Source organism: Myiozetetes cayanensis, unplaced genomic scaffold, assembly GCF_022539395.1.
Source record: "Myiozetetes cayanensis isolate MyiCay16 unplaced genomic scaffold, myiCay2020 scf14, whole genome shotgun sequence".
NCBI classification, from domain to species: Eukaryota; Metazoa; Chordata; class Aves; order Passeriformes; family Tyrannidae; genus Myiozetetes; species Myiozetetes cayanensis.
The window spans coordinates 10,544,476-10,566,939 of record NW_026087048.1 but is presented as its reverse complement, the minus strand read 5'-3'; the positions used below and the strand labels follow the sequence as shown (position 1 = coordinate 10,566,939).

Below are 22,464 nucleotides of genomic sequence, written 5' to 3'. Positions count from 1 at the left end.
CACTACACATATGTGGAAAAGATATTTAATTGCAAAATAGAAAAAGTAGGCCAGAGTACAGTTTTAAGGGTAATTTTCCGTGTACAGTATAGATAAACCAGACTTTTTGCTTAAGTTTATATAAACAATTCCATAAAAGCAGTGAACATGGAACAACAAAGCAAAGCACAAAGAGTTTTATCTTACAAAAAACAAATCTGCACAGTAGTTCAAAATTTAATGTAACACAGCACTGAACAATCTTAAGGCAGCTCAGTCTAAGCACAGGACTAGAAGCCAGGAACTCCTGAGATCCATTCCCAGGTGACCACAGGTTCACGTGGTGTTATGCCAGTCATTTACCACTCCCTTGTGTTGCATTTATATACCAGTTATAAAACTGAGACAATAACACTTACCTGCCTCAGGCAGTGCAGTAAAGGGTTCTTTAAAAGATTTTACAATGCTCTGAAGATGTAACGTGCCATATAAATTTTAAGCATAATAGATCACTGCACAGACACACACAAACACAGTATCACAGTGAGGAACAATGATGCTGGGGAGGAAGAGCATCACTACAACATAAAAAAGTTACTTGTCCGATTGCATAATTAAAATGCAAAAGTCTGTTCAGAAAAAAATGTATCACTGAAGTAATTTCAAGGTTATTGGGAAAGAGAGATCAATAGGAATATTCTAAAATAAACACTATTTGTGTTCCAGTGGAGACATTCTTTTCTATTCATTACTGAACTTTAAAATGTTTGTACAGGAAAATCGTAAGACACACGAAGTGAAGTTTCAATGCCTCCACTACCAGATTTTGCCTCTTAATATGTAAATTAAGATTCTTTTTTATTCTTCTTAATTACAAATTACATTCTTCCAAGAAATATACCATCCACGATAAAACTGGCTGCTAGCTTAATTCAAATGACCTATAGGCTAAACATTTTTGTCATAATTTTTCTCATCTTTGCTGAAAAATACCTATGCAAGATGTACGTGTAGAAATTATAAAAACATGCAGCATATGTACAAACTGAAAAGTTTAAAAAATATTAGCTTCATATACATGTAAATCTACTTGGATATATCTGAAATTAAATATAAAAATTTCACCACCTAAAATAAAAAAAAACCAAAAATGGTTTTCAGAGAATCTGAGACAACTACTTAAAGCTGTACAAAGATTTCCACCTGGAAATGTCTTATTCAGAGAAGTTGTTTGAGTTGTTATCATATAGAAATAACTGTTATTTAATTTTGTCACATAATCAATTTTCAAGTTGTCAGCTTGAATCAACATCACCCTTAAAACTGTTCTGTTTTTCAGAAGTTAGATTCATACTAAAATCAAAAATTTCACAAAAACATTGGCTTTTCGTGTTTCTGGATCCCTTCAAAAAGATTTATCAACTCATTTTGAAACTGTAAAAAAACCAACTATTTACAGTATTTCATTTTAAATACTTTTCACAATTTCTAAATTCAGAGTTTTTATGTTACAAGAAATTAATCAGAGCTCACGGCTTAAGTCCAGTTATCAACTTGTAGCATCTTCTCTATCATGAAATCCCGTGTCTGTACCTATATAGTGTACAGTTCAAGATTGTACTGCAGGTTTTTGAAAGTAACAGGCTTTGCAGTGTGTTCATTTTTTATTAAACAGCTTCTTTATTAGTCTGGAGGCGGTTCATTGCCTCTAACTTCTGCCGATAGGCCTCTGCTTCTTGTTCCTTCTTTAGAAGCTGCTGACGGTATTTTTGTGCTTCTCTGTTTGCCTCATCCAGCTGTTTCTGAAGAGTTTCTCTTTCCTATTAGAAACAGAACCAGCAATACTTTGTCAAACAAGTATCAAATACAAGTTAAAAAGGCAAATACTTTTCCTTTACATGCAGCTCAAGTGCTAGGGTATCATGTAGGAACTGTTCAGCTCTTACTCAGGCAGACCCGTACAAATGCTGCTGTGCAAATCAGTTGTGAACTAACACCAGACAACTCCCCACAAAGTCTGGATACAGTAAACCTGAGTCAATTGAGCTGCAAAGGTACCATGCAAGTTTTCATCAAAAAAGAGCTAAATAAAAAAAGTGGAAGCATGGTGATTAAATATTCGCATAATATATTAACATTTCTCCAATGATTCAGTTCCCTTTGTTACTTTTTAAAATTGGAATCCCATCTAACAGGATTGTCCCTTGCTGTTTTATTTCTAATCAGATAATATAATGAAAAACTGCAACCTAACAGCTGTTTGTGCTGGAGAGTGTCAGCTGCTCACTAACCAAAATACACATCTCACTGGTCTCTAAATAATGATTGATACAATGCAATCCAGAGTTAGAATGACATCCCCAAGGACACCTCATCTTTATGAATTAACAGGCATTTAGCCAGATAAGCTTTTCCAATTCAAAAGCAGTAACTGAAAAAATCCTTACTGCAGTAATTGCAAAAGTTCTGTGTACAAATTTGTTGGGGATGGGTATAAAATGGTTTCCAAGAAAAATCATACAGGAAATGCCGCTTCCTCTGAAGCAGCCTTAGGAACTAAGGAGAATGCATTTCCATCTCCAGTGATGTAAGTACTTTCATTTTGTCTGATGCTGCACTGAGCCCAATAGAAAAAGCAATTTGCTTGGGAAATAGCTTTGTTTTGATCTTCAACCAAATACCATTTCATTAAAGTGCATCATACTTTATGAGTAAGGTAGTATTAGATTTAAAATCATTCTTTTCACTGTAGTTGTTAAATAGGAGCAGGAAGAAAGGTTGTCAGAAGCAAGCCATCTCCCAGAAAAACAAAATTTATCAAAAAAACTCAGGCCCAGTGAAAATAAGTTGCCTTTTCAGCTTATTCCCATCCCAGCAGTTCAGTGCCACATTCCCATTTAATACCTGAAACAGATGTTAGAAGTTTCACTCCCCCCACACTCCCATATCAGCATCCCTATTCTTCATCTCTGATGCACTCACATATTTTCATGGTCAGAAAAATACAAAATACTCTGCCTCCCTTCAACTTGCTACTGTTCTCAGTACTTGTCACAGTCACATTTAGCAGTCACATGCTGTGCTGAATGTGCTGAAATACAATGACACAGGTGATCAGATCATTCCTAACAGCAGCACCTGTACAGCAAAAACAACAGGTGAAGGAGAGATGTTATTAACAGGTTATAAAGGCTGGCTAGAATACAGAACAGTAAGTGCAACTTCATTTTCCATAGGGCTTTCAGAGCTGAAGGCAGCAAGCTGAGATTTGCTTCATTTTTGAAGCATGCGCTAATCAATGAGAGCTCATCTGATCTTCCTTACTTTATTTGAAAAGGAAGTTCAGCTTCCACCTCTGAAAATTTGCATTCTGCTTTTTAAGCAACTCTGTGGGCGGTCAATCCATGTAGCAACTAGACTGACAGATGCCAAATGAACAGTAGAGCCTACACCTCAAAGGATCTGAAACACACCAACCGTGTTCCAGCACCAGTCCAACCAAAATGCATAACTTATGCTACTGCTATAAGTTAAGTCATCCCTGTAGTATGAGGGGAGCCAACAGCTTACATAAAACAGCCTCGAGGAACAGAGTGCTGGTGCAAAGAGCTACAAGACAATTCTCAGAGAAGCAGTCAAAACAGCTGATCCTGCTGCATGTGGAAAGCAGCCTTTTGTGGGCTGGGATATACTGAGCTGGGCATTATTTATCCCATTAATTTGTCTCATAAAAACCATCAGAAATGTAATACTGCCAAGAAGCAAAGCTGCTTTATCTACTAGGCTGCAGAAGAATAAGAACCATTGGTAGCTCACCAGCCAGCAGTTCTGTGGTGCATTACAAACAGCCATCCTTGCTACGGAGTGTGTGCACACACTGCCAACATTTGGGGGTGGAATCAATGCTATGGAGTGTGTGCACACTGCCAACATTTGGGGCTGCAGAGGTTCTCAGACCACATCTTAAAAGAGTATTTCCCACAGAAGAGAGAACCAGAGCTGTGTACCCACAAATAGTATAGCATATTAAAGATTGGATAAGAAAAGGAAAAAATCCTGGTCTCAGTAGCAAGGCCAAGATAAAACCAGTATCTACTAGGCAGACTAGCAATTCAAAGCACGTAGATTAGTCCAGCAGCTAACAGGTGTACCTTTTATACTGTCCCAACACAAACAGAATGAGTTAAGGAACTGAGGCCAAGTATATTATGTGACAGCAGTGGAAAGAACCCAAAGCTTGTGGAGGAGCAGTTATCTACAGCGGACTCAGTGAAAAGTGGTTCCTTAACTTTGTCATCTAGAATAGTGAGGACTGTATCTGATGTTAGTTTAATCAAACCCAGACAGTGTTCTTGGAACATTCTTTAGAACACAAAGCATTCTAAAGATCTGAAGTCCTTTTGTATCATATAAACACCTACCCAGGTAAAAATCAAATTAGAGGATGCTCAGTGCTCTTAGGAAATCTTCCATTTTATCTGGGAATTTTCTTCATTACATGTAACTTTGCATAACAGTCTAAATATTGACAACAGCAAAGCCCATAACTAAAATAACCAAACCACTCTTTTGAACAACAGACAAAAACAGGGATATGAATTCACTAAGAGAATTAGTTTACAATTATGATTTTTTTTTTTAGTCTAATGAAATGATTGTTTTGGTTCTAATGCATGTGTGTCACCTTTCAAACATGCATCATGGGAAAGAGAGTCAAATTAAAAAATGAAAATAAAAATCACTGTACATTAATGAATTATGCATGAAATGAAAAACAGAGTATCTGTGTGACAGGGGTTTTTTGCTGCCATTCCATGTTTAAAATATCCAACTGCTTATAAAAACCATCACTCTTCAAAATGAGCCGAAATGTTTGAACTTAACAGACCCAGAATAGAGATTTTAAAAACACTACTACAGCTTTAGTCGTTTCACAATACTTTCACAGGAAAATCTGTTACTTCACATGAATGGGAGGATTTTCAACTAACAAAAACTTTGAAACTACAGTTAACTGTTCGCACACTATGAATTTAAAACAGCTGAAGGAAGGATTCAGCCTTGAATCAACTCTTTATAATGAAATTATGAATCAGTGTGAGGCAAAGAAACCAAACAATTAAGGTTTTTATTTCTATATTTAAAAATATTTTAAAAATAATTTAATGAGGAGAGGGGTCGTACTCTCTCCAAATTCAAGTATCTACCACTGTCTGCGACAAAGAAATTTGAAGCGACTTCATGTGCCCTTCTTTCACCAAAGCAAGGTAGCACCACAACCCTGTGAACCACAGTAAGGTCCCTAAAGTCAACTGGCCTCCACACAGAAGTAGAGGTCTGCAATTCCAGTTGTACAGGCAGGGACAGGTCCGTCATCAAAACTTGCACTTAAACAGGCAAAATAACTCATTTAAACCAACTTCTTTCTATATTTGAGAAATGTGTTCAACATATAAAATTGCACCTGGTAATCCCCTGAAAAGAATTACTGGTACTGTTATACCAACTATCTCTAATTAAGAACAGATCAATTTATTCCTTAACCAATCTGGATTTTTTTAAATTCACCTAACAGAATTATTAAAATACTTAAGGAAACATGATTTCCTTTATGAATAATTCAGGCAGATTTTTAAAAGTGTGAACAAAAAATTGCTTTTATTGTAACAGTCATACACTTTGAAAAATGCAGCAAGAAAATTTCAACTGTCAGGATAATCTGTAATGACCACAAACCTACAGAGGCCAAAAGTATTTGATGTGACAACTTAGGGACAGGGAAAGCAAGAGATGAGAGGTGGTAATTATTGTTATTAGATATGGATAACATAAAGTACATACTGTACAACAAAAACTATTCAATTAGGCACAATTTGATAATATGAACACAAGTTGGAGACTACAATGTTAGATAAATGAAATATCATGGAGTTGACAAAATGAGAACTTACAGTCTAGTCAAAGCAGACAGAAATTTTCATAACCTTTTGACCAAAAGTGGTCAGCACAATTAGAAGTAACAGGAGAAGGAATGAGATGGTTGACCTATTGTGGCTCATATAAAAAAGGCTACATTTTTAAATTGAACAGCTACAGCTATTTGTCATATAAAAGTAAAAGCACTCTCAACATTTGTAGGTCTTTTGCACTATAGTTTCAAAAAAAACTGGATAGTGCAAAGTTGTGTAATAGTAAATTGCTTTGGAATTAAAAAAAAAAAGGCAGGGGACGACATACAGATAAAAACAGACAAACACAGAATCTTACTGTTTCACACTTCCATCACCAGTTATCTAGATATCATGAATGGAAAGGAAACATTGCTAAAAATATGATCTCACAATCAGAACAAGCATGTGGCTGTAACAGAAAGATGAGGGTACAAGTCCTCTCATTCATCCCCAGCAGAAAGAGTCAAGTCACTCGATAATATATCGGTGCCCAATTTTAAAAACTAGCCAGTGACCTTAGAGGAAAAACAAAAAAAATTATGTTATCATATACTTAAACAAGTGTCACTTCTACATGCATGACCACAGGATGAAGCAAACAGTCCTCCTGTTTTCTTTTCACAACTTTGTACACGACGACTTTCAGTAACAGGAGAGACTGAACAAGTTATTGTTTCACACACTTCATTCTGTGGTAACACAGAAATTAACCTGAACCACAACCAGATAACTCAGTGCTGAGCACTGTTTAACACAGATCATGTAATATGCTCCTTACTTCTATTTCTGCAGACTCCACACGATTTTCAACAATCTCAATGCACTGTCTCTTCACTGGCGGTTCTTCGCTTATCACAGTTTCTTCAGCAATGTCTGTTGCTGGCACTGTTAATACTGAAAACATATGTGTACATGTAAATACATTCACTTCAAACAACATTTGCACTACGTAAAACTCATGTTACTTAAGTAATTTTATTAACGGCAATAAAATGCAGAGACTTTTCCTTTTGAAAACACAGCTATATAATAAAGTGCATTATAAAATCAGTGTGGTGAAAATTTTTACTAAAATTTTAGCTGCTGGTACGCTACTAAAGGATTTAAAAATTGCTCGTTACTGAGCTCTACAGTCTCCAGTGTACAACTCTCCAAGCTTCACACTGGCAGCCCTTAAGAAGAAACCAGAGGAGGAATCATTTTTATCTAAGTAGTGGTGGCAAAGACATCACCCTAAACATACACATTGCAGGATAGCACTTATCACACTAGCAGGTTCTACAGAGTACATATGGCCCAACAGGAACATTTGTGTCACCCTGGCTTTCACTGGTTCTGTCACTGCTGCTCTTAACAGGACAAATGTCAAGTTTTAGAACACACTCTATGGGATTTGCACAGCTTGCTTCGTGCATCAGATTTCTAAATCCAAGCCTCAGCTCCCCACAGTATTTCTGGTAAGGTAGCATGAGGACTGGAAGAAGGTTTTATTTTACCCCACCTTCTAGTTTTCATAAGTTGGCGAGAATCAAACTTACTGAAGGCAAAGTAAGGAGTTATCACTTTTTTCTTAAGTGTCCCATTTCTCCTCCATCCAGTTTAGTAATTCTTCCATTCTCTCTCCCAGTGCAGAGACTCAGCTGACATTTGTTAACCCACTGAACTGCAGTAGCTCACATGTTTGAGTCTTCTGTAGTATAAGAATTAGTCGATGTACACAAAATTGTCCAAGCTATTTGCACCTAACAAGTCCTTATTGTTACTGTAACCAAAACAGTTCCTCAAGCTGGAATCAAACAAGTCTGCACTCACCTTGCTGCCCATCTGGCATGGTCACAATGATGGGTTGCCCTATTCCACTGGTTGGAATGGAATGCAGGTTACCCAGCTGAATGCCATCTGTAACTATAGTAATAACCTGCTGACCTCCAGAACTGACAACTTGCTGAATGGCCCCATCCACAGACTCTGCAGTCACAACTTCTTCTGTGGCCACAACTATCAACAGATTAGTGAAGAAATTAAGTCAGTTTATAAATTAAACTTCACAATTTCAAATGCATTTTGGTACATCTGAGAAAAAATTTCTTCCAGAACTTTTTAAATTTAACACTTCCTCCCCAAGTAATACATTACTGCATATTGTATTTTAATAGAAATCTTTCACCAGGTCAACATAAAGCACTCACATTTTGAAAAATACGTGAAACGCTTTCCTGGTCTACCTTGCTTAATATAATAATTTTTTTAGCATTTTGCTAATAGATATACCCCACTCAAAACTGATGCTTTGGGTTCAGTATTAACATGGTAGCAAGAAGAGCTACTTCTAAGAACACAAATAACTTTTACTTATAAATAAATAAGTTGGACTAAGTTACACTAAGAGTGGAATTAAGAAAAAAAAATTAAACTTGAAGTTCTACCTTGAAACTACTTCTCAACCAATGCCTTGCCACCTGTACATCAGGACCCAGCACAGACTTCTTCGCTTAACATAATGGTTTTTAAGATGGTAAAAAACTGAAGGACCTCTACAGAATCTCAGAGCTTTGTCTGTACTACATGAGTAACTTCAAACACACCCACAACTTTATTATACAAAGTATGAAACAAGACTAAAGCTGACAGTTTTACATATTTGAAGAAGAAAAATAAAGCTTAGAAAGTAAAACAAACATTGCATGTGTATAATTTTATAGGTAAAAAATTCCAGCTCAACTATCTATTTCAAATTCATGATTTGACAATGAGTACAGAACAGGGAACTCTCACAGTTCTGTAAAAGAAGGGAAGATAAGGAAAGGCTTCATTCAGAACTACAACACAAACCACAGCTTGCACACTATGCTGCAACTTGGGTTTGTGGTACCACCCTTATTTTTTAAAACAACAAGATACTGAGACAAAGAGCAAGATCACTCATAGCACAATCAAAGAAATTCAAGCACACTAACTCTGTATTTTATTTTCAATTTCTCAGGGTAAAAGCAAAGCCTTTGATTAAAATAACAGACATTAGAGTGCTTTCTATCTACAGAGATGAAATTAAAACCCTATAGACCTGTGTTGTGATGTTCAAGATGAGAGAAGGCAGATAAAACCCTGAAGCTTTCATCTTTTAAGTTAATTACAATATAACATACAGAGAAAAATCACTCTGTAGTTTAAATAATGACTGCAGTCATTGTCTTCTGAGGATCTTTATGTTCAGAGATTACTGTCCTATAGCACTGCTTAAATATTCACAGAGTGTTTATTCAGTAAACCAAAACAGCAAGTCCCTCATGAATAAGTGGTGTTGTACTGAACTCTATTTGGCTTCCAAGCACAGGCTCAGCAGTAAGAAAGAGCACTGTCACAAAAAAGTCCCAGTTGCAAGTGCCAATACTAGGTGCTGTGGCAAACAGCTCTGATCTTTTTCTGTTTCAAATTCAGTGTTGGGGTTTTAGTTCTGAAAGGAAACATTGCAAGGACTTTTTCAAACCTTCAAAGAAAAGTGGAGATTTTGTCTAAAGAGAAGCTAATCTATATAAAAGAAAAATAGCCCCATAAATATGGTCATTATTCATTCCTTGCTTTTGTACCTATATCCATATAAGCATTGTTCACTATGCCACAGGAAAGTTGAATTCTATGTACTTTTCATTATTAAATTAGGTTAAATGCTTTCTAACCTGGTGTTTCCGAAGAATTAGACAGTGGAGCTGATGCTTCTGCTAAAGCTGCCAACGTAGCTAACACTGATGTTGATGAATTTCCAAACTGTACAGCAGACATTCCTGTTTCATCTAGTAGGATGAAAAAAGTTAGCTGATATATTTAAAACCAGTGAAGTCCCTTTTTCTATTATTATTGCACTGAAGCTTCTAACACACACCTCATTTTCAGCAGCATTCTGCTGAACCTAGGTGCTATTCTGAAGCTGAGTTTGTTAGGCAAGTACAACTTCTGATAATTTAGCTCTGTGAAGATTGCTGTTTTAGGCACATACGTATTTACAACACATAAAAAACACTGAAGAGGAACACGGTGACTTATTCTTACAACCGTTTTTCCTCAAAGCTTTTCACTAAGCGTGAAAATCAAAGCATAAAATCCCACTGGCTATCCTATAGGCTTCTGAATACCTGTTCCACTGGATGTATCTGTAAAAGATACCAGACCTGTTAGGTTCACCACCCCTCCAGGTCCAATGATGAACTGCGGTGTTGCCGCGTGTATCGTCAGAGTGTCCGGGCTCTCTGGGTTTGTGTTGATTTGGTTCTGCATTGCAATCTAGGAGATAAAGGCAATCATATCATTCCAACTGCAGGCATAAAGAAGTTATTTACCTTGTGTAAGAGCTAGAATTATTGCACATTCCACAAAAACAGGGAGATCTCCCTCATTATACTCATGCAATACACACACATCATGTCACGTCTCCAAGTACATACACTTTTTCTTGACAGAAATTGAAAGACAAAAAGTGTAAAAACATACCACTACTTCTCCCTACCATTTACTGTAAATAGAGGACCACATAAAGACAAGGCCCTTTTGCAGATATGCAAGCTCACATATCCAAAACAGAAGCCTAAAGAACCAAGACTGATGGGGCAGACACAGGTTCATGAAAATCTGCTCTGACAGCTTAGCAATTGCTATGAATTGTATATGGCAGTGTCCTTTTTGTCTTTCTTTGAATTATTATTAACTTCTCTTTATCATACCCTTTCTGCAACGAAGAGCAGGCTAAAGTGACAGACCAGAAGTTCAGACAGTTACAGATGTAGGGAAGCTACAGATTTATACAGTTGCATAATGGTATTTTTCATTTGCTTTCTATTATTTTCTCAATAATGCTTATCACTTATTTTGCCTTTAACAATAGTACTGAACAGTGAGCACACGTTTCCATGGAAGTATCTATTATAATCCTGAATACAATCACTTCTCCAACAATTCAATCCTAGCTTTTCTACTACTAGAAAAACTGTCATCTCTCTTGTCTTGATCTCCAATTGTTAGGAAATTAATATCCATATAGGAAGCTAACTGAACACTAGGGTATAGTCAAAATATTCTGTCAGAGTAGGGAGTTCATTTTTTACACCTCGGTTGTGAAGAGTCCACCTAGTTCTGTGTATTACAACCCTGAAATTTAAGAAAATAAAGGATACATATCCTTGATTTTGTAGGTGATGAAAATGTTCTTCAGCCAAGTAATGTTTACTGACATTAATCTCATCTCCATGTACTGAAGCAGACTAGAGTTTGGCATTATCAGTCATTATATAGTGTCTCAACTGCTACATTAAAAGCTTAGTTTATGACATATGCAATCAAGTACAGGAATCAAAAGTTACCTGTAATATTTCTGCAATGTCTTCATTCCCATTGTCTACTGCAATATCTAATGCTGTTTTGCAAAATTTACTCTGAGCATGAACATCTGCTCCATATTTTATCAAGAGTTCTACAACTTCTTGGTGGTGATGCTCAGCAGCCCAGTGAAGTGCAGTCATTTTGAGCATGTCCTTCGCATTGACATCAGCACCATGCTACAAACAAGATCATTGCATAAGCTATGTCATTAGAAGTATCTGAACAGAATGAAGCCCAAAATTGTCCTTTCTCCACCAGGAATGCCTTGTCATCTTACATTTATAAATTTACTGAAAGTACTTCAACCTAACTACCAAATAAAGTATTTACTTCAAAGGATTAAAGATTCCCTAAAACATATCTCAGTTTAAAAATCTCTTACTAAACACAATGTCAAATTAGGGAGTAGACTTACTTTGAAACAGCAGTAAATAATTCACCTGAAATCATCATGACTTTAATGCTAAAATAAATTACAGCTTAAGGGAAAACAAAGCTCCCAATGCACACAGTATAACTGTTCACGTAATTTCAATCTTAGTTTCATGACTAAAAGAAATTTGTAAACATCGGATTGTTAACCATTGCAATATTCCCACCTCAGACTTGTTTCAGCAGTTCTCACCTTAAGTAAGACTTCTACTATGCTGGCATGGCCTTCTGATGCTGCCATATGTAAGGGAGTTCTGTCCACTTTGGTTCTGGCATCCCGACTCACACCCGCTCGCAGCAACACCTCTGTGGTTGAGTAGTGCCCATACTGTGCTGCCAGATGAAGTGGAGATGTTCCCAGCTGGAGTGCAACAGAAAATGTGGAGTTTAACAGATGCCAGTACTTCTTATTCTGGAGCTATCAAACCCAGGTATCAAGCCACCACTTCAAAATCATTCTCCCTTGCAGTCTCAAGGAAAGATGCTGTTGGGGCTTTTACAGAATATGAAGAGGAGGAGGGAAAGTTTGTTCTTGTTTTCCTTTTTCTGTGTTTTTTCTGTCTTTATGAAGTGTAACATTTCAAGGGGCCTAATCCCATTTTTGATGTTGGTCAACACACCATACCAACATTGGAAGGGACCTTTGGAAGTCACTTAAGTCCAATCTCCTGCTCAAAACAGAGTTAATTTGAAAGTTAGGTCACTAAGCAGATTAAGGCTCTTAAGATCTTATAAATACCCTGAGAATTTTAGGTACCTGACCTCCCTATACAACCTATTCAATAATATGCACCTCTGAAAGACAACTCAGAGCCCCTGTATTGGGGAACTCTCAGCTGCACACATTAAGCAGTTGGCACTGCTTTCATAATTCAGACCTCTTACTACATTAAAGGCATAAACACAATAACTAGAAGGATGATTATTGCTTTCTTCCATTAACAGCTCCAAAGTTCATCTTAAAAGTCACCAGAATGAGCTCATTCACAGTCTGTTACTAAAATCAGTAGGAGGTCATATGAAGAAACAGGCAATTTTAATTTCTAATTAGACATTAGATGATGTGACTATAGAATTGCAAGAAGAATTGCAATGCAAATGCTTAATTGTAACAATACTATTTTCTTCTTCACATGAGAAAAGTAAGATGATCTACCAAACACTGCAAAAGTTTTCATTACCCAGTCTGTGGTAAAAGGTGCTCCATTTGCCATCAAAATGCGAACTTCGTCATCTTGACCTGCTCGTGCAGCTTCTAAAAGTTTCTTTCCCAAATCTACTAGTGACATCTAGTGAAGGACAGAAAGGAATATAAAGGCAAAACAAAAACATTAATACTACTTTAAGTACCTACATGTTGCCTTTTTTTTTTTTCAATTATTATTTCTGAACTACTCTGAAAAGTTCAAAAATTGGAGCTGGCATTTTAGCCATGAGAACAAGCTTTGTTGATCACAATAAGCAGCTTCATTTTAGAATTACTTTTGCCAGCCAAACAGAACTGATACTGGGGTGGAGATTTCAGTATTACAATGCTGTAACCACAGCAGCTGTGAAGTTAAACAAATTTTAAACTGAACTGGATGCACATTTCTTATAGCAGAAGGTGGTTTAGAAGCTCTCACCTGATTCTGCAACCTTCTGCAGCTTTGTCCAGCTTTCACAGGTACTACAACGTCGTGGCTGCCGTGTCACACATCCACCCACCCAAAACGCCCACGTGCATTTAAGAGGTGCCACTACGTAAACACGCTGAGATAGATGTGAAACACAACACCTTCCTGACGTCCTGTCCATCACTATTTTTGTTTGCCCTAAAATATAATTTCTGTATTCCCAGATGCAAAATGACAAACAAGCATATTATTGTACTACATACACCAGATGTATGAAGTGTTTGCCTGAAGACAAATATTACTACCTGTTTCAACTGTCCAGTTCCCAAGCAAAGTTTTGAGACAAGACTGAGATACAAACTGAAAAACCTTCCCATCGTGATTAGATAACATCCTTCACAGCCAAGTTCCATATAATACAGAGCAAGCAAACTACAGGTAGACAAATGCCACCTATTTGTTTCTGTTGCATCAAAGATTTCCTAGAAATACACCTTTTTAAACCCACTCTATTTCATACTTACTATTAAATTTGTTCAGTAAAAAAAAAATCTGAACTAAACCATAACACAGGCTGCTAACCAAGACATATCATTACCATTTTATTCCTATAGCTATGTTTTCCACTACTAAGTTGCTAAGAATGGAATTGATTTCATCAGTTTAGTTTCCAGTCACATGCAAAGTAAAGTCTGTATTACTCATAACAGCAGTTGCAAGGCCACGCAGCCAATTTCCTACACAAAGTTAGAGTATATCACTTCAGGAAAGAAATCCTCTTAAACATACACATCTATCACAAAAATAATGTATTTAAAAATTTCTCTGTCACTGGCTCAACTGGGAAACTCTGTGTGGTCCATTGCTCAATAAACTGAAAGCTATGGACTGGACTTTGGAAAAAATTAGAAAGGAAGACCAAAATACTGCAAATGGAGAACTCCAACATGTATCGGTAGGGCCATGAACCAGAGCAGATTACACCTCTTTGTCTATAGAATTGACTGCAGGCAGCAACATCCCTTTCACCAAAATACTCCACTTATGTCCACCCTTCTAGTGCACATGGACATGTTGATTTGTCTCCAGTCAGAAAAGGGAAGAGAAACAGGAAAGTGGCAGGACAGGACAAATACTGACAATGGGAAAAGGAATGAAAAACAGGAGCACAGTCAGATGCAGAGGAAGGGACAACTGCTGTTGAAGAGCAGAAGAGAAAATCTAGGAAAGATCCTGAGGAAAGGAAAAAGAGAAAATCTATCATCCCTGTTACAGAGAGACACTGGGAGTAACAATATAAACTAGTAACAGCATAGAGATGGCATTTGGCAAGTGCAGCAGTGAAATGAAGGAATACAGCACTCCCTTTATATGGTAGGGTTTTTTTTTCCCCTCCAATTGAGGATTGCAATTTAAGAAAGAGAAGAGCACATGCAGACACACATGCTTTTCCTGGTGGTCTAATACCACCACATCAATGTCCTCAGAAGCAAAAGGAAAGCTGGAACTGAATGCAAAATACTAAAGTTATAAACTAGTTCAGAAAGACAACTATGCATTTTCCATGTATTTATTTTTGTTTTAAACAGCAAAGGAACTAATAAAATCTCCTTTTGGAACTGCAGAATAATTGAGGCTGGAGGGGACCCTGAGCTGGCTCAAGGCTTGGTCCTGTTGAGTTTTGAATGTCTATGAATGAACATCCCACCACTTCTTCAGCCTCATTCCAGTGTCCAACTGCACTCACAGCACGAGCTGCCTTCAGTGTACACCCTTCTGTCTCCACTAACCAAAAATACAGTCATGATAACAAGCCTATACTTGATGTCTATTAGACAACAAAAATAGATGAATTAAATTACAGTCCATACATTTAATAACACAACTATTCAGAATGCACTGACCACACCTGTACACCCGTGAAAGAACCTGCCAAGCTGTTATAAAAACCCTATGTTGCAAAAATCAAGCCACCAAAAAAACAAAATCAATGATGGTGGTCTGCAAAATACAACTCATTCCTAGATGTCAGGGACAAACTGCAGCCTGAGATCAACACCTTTTTAGAGCCTCTCTTGAACAATTACTGTTGAGCACACTGTCAGTGCCAGTACACCAGTTGTCATCTCAATGCAAAAATAAACAGCCTTATGTAACACTCAATAAGAAAAGTTCTAATCAAGGAAAAAGATAAACTTTCATTATCACCTATTACTTGCATTAACCAACACTCTCTCGGTTGATATACAATGCTTGTATTTTAAACAAGCACAAAGCATCCCCAAAGTCTGTATATACTTCATGATGCAGAATTTTAACTTCAGTTAAAATGATATGAATTTATTTTAAAAATTAATTAAGTTGCAGTTCTCACGGGGTACTTGGAAGCGTGCTTGGGCCATCTAGTGGAAGAAAGATAAGTTACACTGTTCGACTAAAAATAAAAATCCCATTATGTCACTAATGCACTAACAGCAAACGAAGAGGCCTTTCCAACAAAACCCATGCACACTTAGTCACTTTTAACCAATGCATTCACAAAATTTCCCAGGAGTAGTCAGCCCAAAGCTCATTTCTATTTGGCAGACTGTTCCAAGAACCAGCACTGTGAGGTCAAACCCCTCTGTAATATGCCCTACACTCCTGCACTACCATGACTGGAACATACCAAGAAGGGTCTGCAGTGGGAGAATTTCCTGTTCCAGAAAAATTTTTGAGCTGCTCTCTTGAGATCATTTAGTAACACTACAATAGTGCAGTGATGCTATCACAAGCAAAGTTCTATATATGTAATACAACAATATATTTAAAATTGAAATGAGATGATCATTTCAAAGCAGCACTCTGCTGCTACTCCATAGTGTGTTACAATCAACTCTACTGAACTGTCTTAGAGGGTTCTCTTTCCTGTGTTGTTTCCATCAAGCCTGGCCAGCGTGACAGCTGTGTAACGCTTTACACGAGGACTCTTTCAGAGAATAAAAACATCACTGGCTCTGAAATAGTCTTGAGACTATTATAGTTATTCTTATGGCGATCTGATTGTGTTTTCAGACTTCTAACAGCTCCTACACAATTGTGTGAACAGAGGGTTTTGTCTACAACTGAGTAAATAGGGAAGAGTTTCTGCTGGGTTTGAACTTCTTTGGACTTCCTGAACTTCCACATTTCATTACTGCAATGCATTCTGTACAATATCATTAGCCAGATGCCACAAATAACTGGTAATTAATACTTATATCAAAGTATTATTGTTATTTTACTTCAGTACAATAGAAAATCATACTACTATTCTGCACCCATCTTAAAGTTTTTATACATTCTATAAAACTCTGAAGAGTATACTGTTACCAGAGGGGTATATAATAGCACTCAACAGAAGTATAGGTGAACCTGTGTGTGAAATGGGCTCCACAGAGAGCAAGTGGAGCTGAAAAACATTCAGCTTGGGACACCTGGACTATCACACCACAGCCTACAGACAACAGAGCAGTGGAATCTGCAGGCCAAAGAAAAATTAAGTTTGGCTTAAAATGTTGCAGCATCTTTCAGACTGGTGTCCTGCCACAGGGATCCTGGTCCCAGCCTTGTTCCTCTTCTACCACTGAGTGCTGAGCATCAGCTGCTCAAAATCAACAGGCACAAAACAGCTGCTGCAGAACATCTGCCAACACAGAGATCCTGCAGCTGCCAGCGTGTGTACAAGGTACACTCCTGGAAGAGGCATCCTTCCACTAGAGGAGCACTCAGTGCAACCTACCTGCCTACCTACCTAATAAGGATTTGCAATCATTCCTAAAAACTGCAGCACAAAGTTCCATTAAAGGCTAATTAAATGGGTTTCTCTCCTGAAGTGATACATGGCAGAACTGCACTTGGAAGACTGCTGAAGACCCTTCATCTCCCACATCCATTACATCTGGAAAAAGAACGCCCCTTCAGAATGTCTTTTTCTTTCCACTATTACAAAGATCAACCTACTTCCCCAGACCTGACCTTCAGAAATGCCATCATCCTACTAATTCCAACATCACACATGAGCAGTAATAGCCACTTCTAGCTAATTTTATGTGCCTGTCCATACCAAGGCCAACAATATTTTGAAGCACAGCATATACCAGTTAGCATCACTGAAACACTGGCATGATTTTACCGTACATATCAATTAGCAGCAATTACAGCAACTTGAATGAGATAAGCTCAAAAAGTTCCTGTATTGTTTCCTAAAGGAATCAATTTTGATAACAATTTCACATGTGATACTTCAAATCTTAATGTAAATATCATAGGCTTAGACTATCCACATTTCTATCATGATAGTGAAAATTACACTAATTTGTTAATTGCAGTCAGCTTTAATTCCAATGTTTTCAACTCTCCTCTATGACTTTTTAATTAACTTCTCTTTAGTTTCTTCCAACAGCAACATGACCTTCATGTCACACATGCACCAGATGAAAAATACCTGATCTGAGAAAAGCAAACATTGTTGAACAGCTTAGGGGAGAAGACAGTCAAGCCCATACTAATGCAGGTCTGTCCTCCAATTAGGATCACACATTGATTTAAATAAGCTCTAATCAACAATGCAACTCCCTTAAATAATACAGATGGTAGAAAAGCCTTGTTCTTACAAAGGAGAGCACAAATCTGGCCATTATCTGCAACACCTAAAGAGTGTTACACAACAAGGGTGAACCACTGGCACCAAGATTTGGGTTGGCACTGCCAACAAGCTACAAAGCTTTCACAAGTAAGTTTGGCACTGGATATCAAGAAGGTTACTTTACAGCAGCTACGATCGACATGAAGGATCTAAGTGCTTGCAATGTAGCCTTTGAACTGTACTACTGCCTTAAGAGGATGTCTCAGATTAATTGAAACTTGAAATACCGTTAAATAAGTCATCCACCTTCCAACTACAGCATCCATTATATCAGGAAGAATCTTCCTCGACAGTTTCTGTCTAGCACATAGGCCTAAAAAAAACCCAACTAGAAAACAAAGTGATTTCAGCAAAGAAAGTGGGTCACGAACAAGAGTCTCTACCTAGTGTGTGCTGATCTGCCACGTACACCCTTAACCTCACTCACACAGCAGACTGAGGTTCCCTCACAAGTACTTCTGTGGGCACACACAGCTCAACCAAACTGCTTAGTCTCAGTAATACTTCAGAAGTAATGAATAACTTAAAAGCAAACAGGCTAAAGAACGACAGGGTGTGCATTCACAACTCTAAACACATTTAACTCTACTATGCAGCATTCCCCACTAAACATAAGCTATCTCAGTAAGCAGGTTAAAGGAAAACATAGAAATGCTTCAAGAACTGTAAGCACAGACGACTTCCTACAAGGGACTTCACCAGTGCCCCACCAACGGAAACTACTTTGACTACCAGGGGAGAACAGGAAAAAGAGTCCGCACTAAAACACCTCATCCCACGTTTATGTTCCCACCATACGCTTTATTAAGAGTCCAAAGCACGAGTTACAGACTCCGGGCGAGGGGCACTGCGGCAGGGAAGCGCTGCCGTCCCGCCCGAGCCGCCTCTCCCCGGGGCACCTTTGGCGCCAAGCTCGGGCTCGCAGCTCGGCCGCGCCGGGGGCGCCGGGCCGGGGCCCGGACCGACCACCCGCCCCCCGCGGGGCCCGGGGCCGTCCTCACGCGGCCCACACGGCGCTGCCCGGCGGGCAGAGCCGCGGGACGAGCCGGGCTCCGCTCTGCCCCTCGGCCCCCGGGCCCCTCGCCGCGGCCCCGCGGGCCGCCCAGGCCGCCGCCGCGGCCCTGCCCGCCGCCCGCGCCCCCCGCGCCGCGGGGTCCCCGGAAGGCCGGCCGGCCGCCCGCTCTCCCCGACAGGAAATCCTGGCTGGGCTGGGCGCTGCGGAGGGAGCCGCGGCGCCGGGTTCCGGGGGAAGTGGAATTATTTTTTACCAGCGAAGAGATCAACTTCCACATCCGGTAACAGGGCCCTATACAAAGGCGCAGACTGACCTGGAAAAGCTTGGCCGGCCCGGGGGGGGTGAGGGAGAGACGGGGCGCGGGGACGGGCCCTTACCGTGCTGCCGGCCCGGCCGCCGCCGCCGCGCCGACCCGGGGCTCCGCAGGCCGAGAGCCCCACACGGGAGTCCGCGCCGCGCCCGGCGGAGGGACACGGCGGGCGGAGGGAGTGGCGCGGCCCCGCGCGGCGCTGTGCGGCCGCGGGCGCGCGGGCGGGCGCGAGGCGGCGCGGGGCGGCCCGGGCCGGCCCGGAGGGGCTCCGGGCACTTACCATGGGCGCGGGGATTACCTTATTAACACACACATCGAGGGGCACGGGCCGCGCGGAGGGATACGGCCTCGCCGCCGCGCGCCGCGCATGCGCGCCGCCGCGGGGAAAGGCGGGGAAGCGCGGGCTGGAGGGGCCCCGCCATGTTCCGTCCCGCCGCCCGCGCCGGGCCCGCCCTGCCCCTGCCGGGCGGGCGGCGGGACGGGGGCGGCCTCCCGAGAGGCGGCTCGAGGCATGAGGACGGGGGGAGCTATCCTGGGCTCCCCTGTGCCACAGGGCGGCCGGGGTTGCGCTTCCCGCCTCACGGTTGCTAGGGATGTACTGGGTGTCCTGTCTGAGCACCAGCTTCGCTGCCTTGCCTGCCCTGAGCAGGGCTTTACATAGAATCACAGAGTCTACTCGGCTGGAAAAGATCTCCGAGGTCGTTGAGTCCAACCTGTGAATGAACACCACCTTGTCAACTAGACCATGCCGCTGTCATGCCCAGTCGTAAACACCTCCAGCGATGGTGTCCACCACCTCCCTGGGCAGCCCATTCCAATGTTTAATCACACCTTCTGGGAAAAAATGTTTCCTAATGTCCAACCTAAACCTCCCATGGTGCAGCTTGACTATCCTCTCATCCTGTCATTGTTGCCTGAGAGAGGAGCTCGACCCCCACCTGGCTACACCCTCCTGTCAGGGAGCTGTAGAGTGATAAGGTCTCCCCTGAATCTTCTTTTCTCCAGGACTGGCAGTGCCCACTGCGGTGCTGCAGTACCTGTGATTTGAGTTGGGCTACGGGCAGGAATTCTTGTCAGCTGTTTTTCCTGGGCCTGCTCAGCCAGAGGGCGGCAGTAGAGAACAAGTCCAAACACCTCTGGGCTGCCCCTTGTCACCAGGGCATAGAAACCTTAAATCCAGCCTCCAGCACATCTCTTTTTCCTGGTTGGCAAGTGTCTGTGTCTTTCAACAAGCGTTTAGCTCGTCCTCTTACAACCGTTCATTTACACAGCAGCAGTAGATACAGAAAATGTTACAATGTGCTCACAGGAGCGTGCCACCAAACAGGAACACTCGGTGGTGGTGGCTGCAGTGCTATGGGAAAGTCAAACTTTTCATATTAATGACAGTCTTTCAATAGGGGTGAAGATTGCAGCCTGCACTTAGTCCATTAGCACTGTATTTCACTTTTCATTATTATGATATCATAATATTATAATAATCATGTCTGGTTTTTTTACAGGATTCACAAAAAGTACATGTTAGAGAGAGACATTGCATGTCTGATGTAGGCAAGTGGGAACACATTTCACATCTGTAAAATACCTGGTTTCTACTCCTCTATTTTCCTCCACTTTAGAAGACTGTAATGTTTTTGTTAGCTAAATAATCTAATACATTCTATTAGAAAGCACACTGATTTCTACTGTTTAAAATTCTTCTATTTATTTGTTCAATACTACTACACAAGAATATACCTGCTGATAGGAAAATGTGTTCTAACCCAGGGCAACCACAGCATGTTATAACGCAGTCGATGTATTAGCACGTTTTAACAAGTTCTGGAGTGGGGTAAAGCCGATTGCACAGGCAGGTCCTGCCCAACACCTTTCAATAAATGGCTGGGGTTTGCCCATACACGACCAAAGATTTTATGACACAATTTGTTCATATAAGAGAAACAATAAAAGGGATTCTCTGAGTCCAGTTTAGAGAGCAGCAGGTATGATATTCAACATTAATTTGGACACTTACATCCCAAGCTCTGACATTAGCGGACTTACTCCTTTCATCCTATCATAACTTTCTGGCGTGACCCATCCTGGTTAAAACACACAGAGCAGGTCTGAAAAAGGCACTTTGAAGAGCATGGTGTTATTAATATTATTCAGTTCAGTGTAATGTTGTTGGAGTATATAAACTTTGGTATTAACCCCTCTGAGTGCACGACATAGACCTCTTTTCATTTCTCCCAGAACCTTTCACATGCCTACACCTACTGCAAATTAGAGATGGGGGATATTGGTTGAGCCTTTTGAGTGCCCCGTGCCAGCCAACGTTACTGTATCACTAAGTGCTGTGATACAATTCAGCCTTCTGGGCAATGAATTGGTAGTATTTTGGAAGGCTACATGGAGACAGACATCTTTCTCATTTGGCTTCATGACCTCCCTGTTTTATAAAGTGGCTGAAGGAGACTGCTCCAGTTCACAAAACATTTCCATTGGCAAAACGAAGCAGTAGGTTGAAGTGACTGAATCCCCCCCATCACTGACACAGTTCGGGGGCAGGCCAGGACTGTGGCAGCACAGAGCATCTTTCAGTTTGTGTAAGATCTCCATGGCACCACCTGCCTCTCGCCTCCTTTCTCCCAGCATGTCAGCACATACCTGGCATCCCTGAGGTATGAACGCTTGTAATAACATCACAAGGTGCACAGGAAACACAGTCACAACGAAAAACGAGATCTAAACTCGCGATGTCCCCTGTCAATCCAGTTTTCTCTAGACAAAAACCAGGATATTTCTATAAGGAGACTTGCCTTCCCACACCTGATCGCACAGTACAGCAGTGGGCCAGTCTAACAGCCCATACAAAGGCTGGACGCCTCACAGAACGTGACAGACCCCAGAGCCCGCTCGTAGTGGCTTGGCCTTGGTAACAAATCTCCCGAGGCCAGGCGGGGCACGGGGCGGGCAGGGCACGGCGGGGCGCTGCCCCGCGCTCTCCGGGCCAGGCGGGTGGCGTTGGGCCGAGGTGACCCGTCTGTCCCTCCCCTCCTCGCTCCACCGCCACCCCCGCAGCTCCACGGCGGCTGTGGGTCCGTGTCCCCGCCCGACCCAGCGCGGCCGCGCCCCGCAGCTCC

At 40.8% G+C, this 22,464-nt stretch overlaps 1 protein-coding gene across 6 annotated transcripts; it reads right to left on the bottom strand.

The window, feature by feature from the left end:
• Positions 1–9: 9 nt before the first annotated feature.
• GABPB1 (GA binding protein transcription factor subunit beta 1) lies at positions 10–19,776 on the bottom strand. 6 transcript variants are annotated; one of them, XM_050309393.1, is made up of 9 exons: positions 19,620–19,776; positions 12,914–13,021; positions 11,926–12,093; positions 11,282–11,476; positions 10,097–10,208; positions 9,608–9,721; positions 7,743–7,928; positions 6,709–6,824; positions 10–1,799 (listed from the first exon to the last, which is right to left on the bottom strand). In XM_050309393.1, exons 1-9 carry the CDS (start codon positions 19,620–19,622, stop codon positions 1,647–1,649), a joined length of 1,155 nt encoding a protein of 384 aa, XP_050165350.1. In that variant the 5' UTR covers positions 19,623–19,776; the 3' UTR covers positions 10–1,646. The 6 variants fall into 6 exon arrangements, with proteins under 6 accessions (XP_050165350.1, XP_050165353.1, XP_050165351.1 ...); XM_050309396.1 differs by having other exon boundaries at positions 19,638–19,671; XM_050309394.1 differs by lacking the exon at positions 19,620–19,776 and adding an exon at positions 19,407–19,497.
• Between the last annotated feature and the right edge of the window lie 2,688 nt (positions 19,777–22,464).

Bases quoted from the DNA above. Each gene is read 5' to 3' on its own strand.
- GABPB1 (XM_050309393.1), bottom strand. The intron at 10,209-11,281 runs GTAACTTTTGAT...TTTATCTCCTAG, and splicing joins ACATTGCAGAAATATTACAG to ATTGCAATGCAGAACCAAAT. The intron at 1,800-6,708 runs GTAAGGAGCATA...TGTTTCTAATAG, and splicing joins TGGAGTCTGCAGAAATAGAA to GAAAGAGAAACTCTTCAGAA.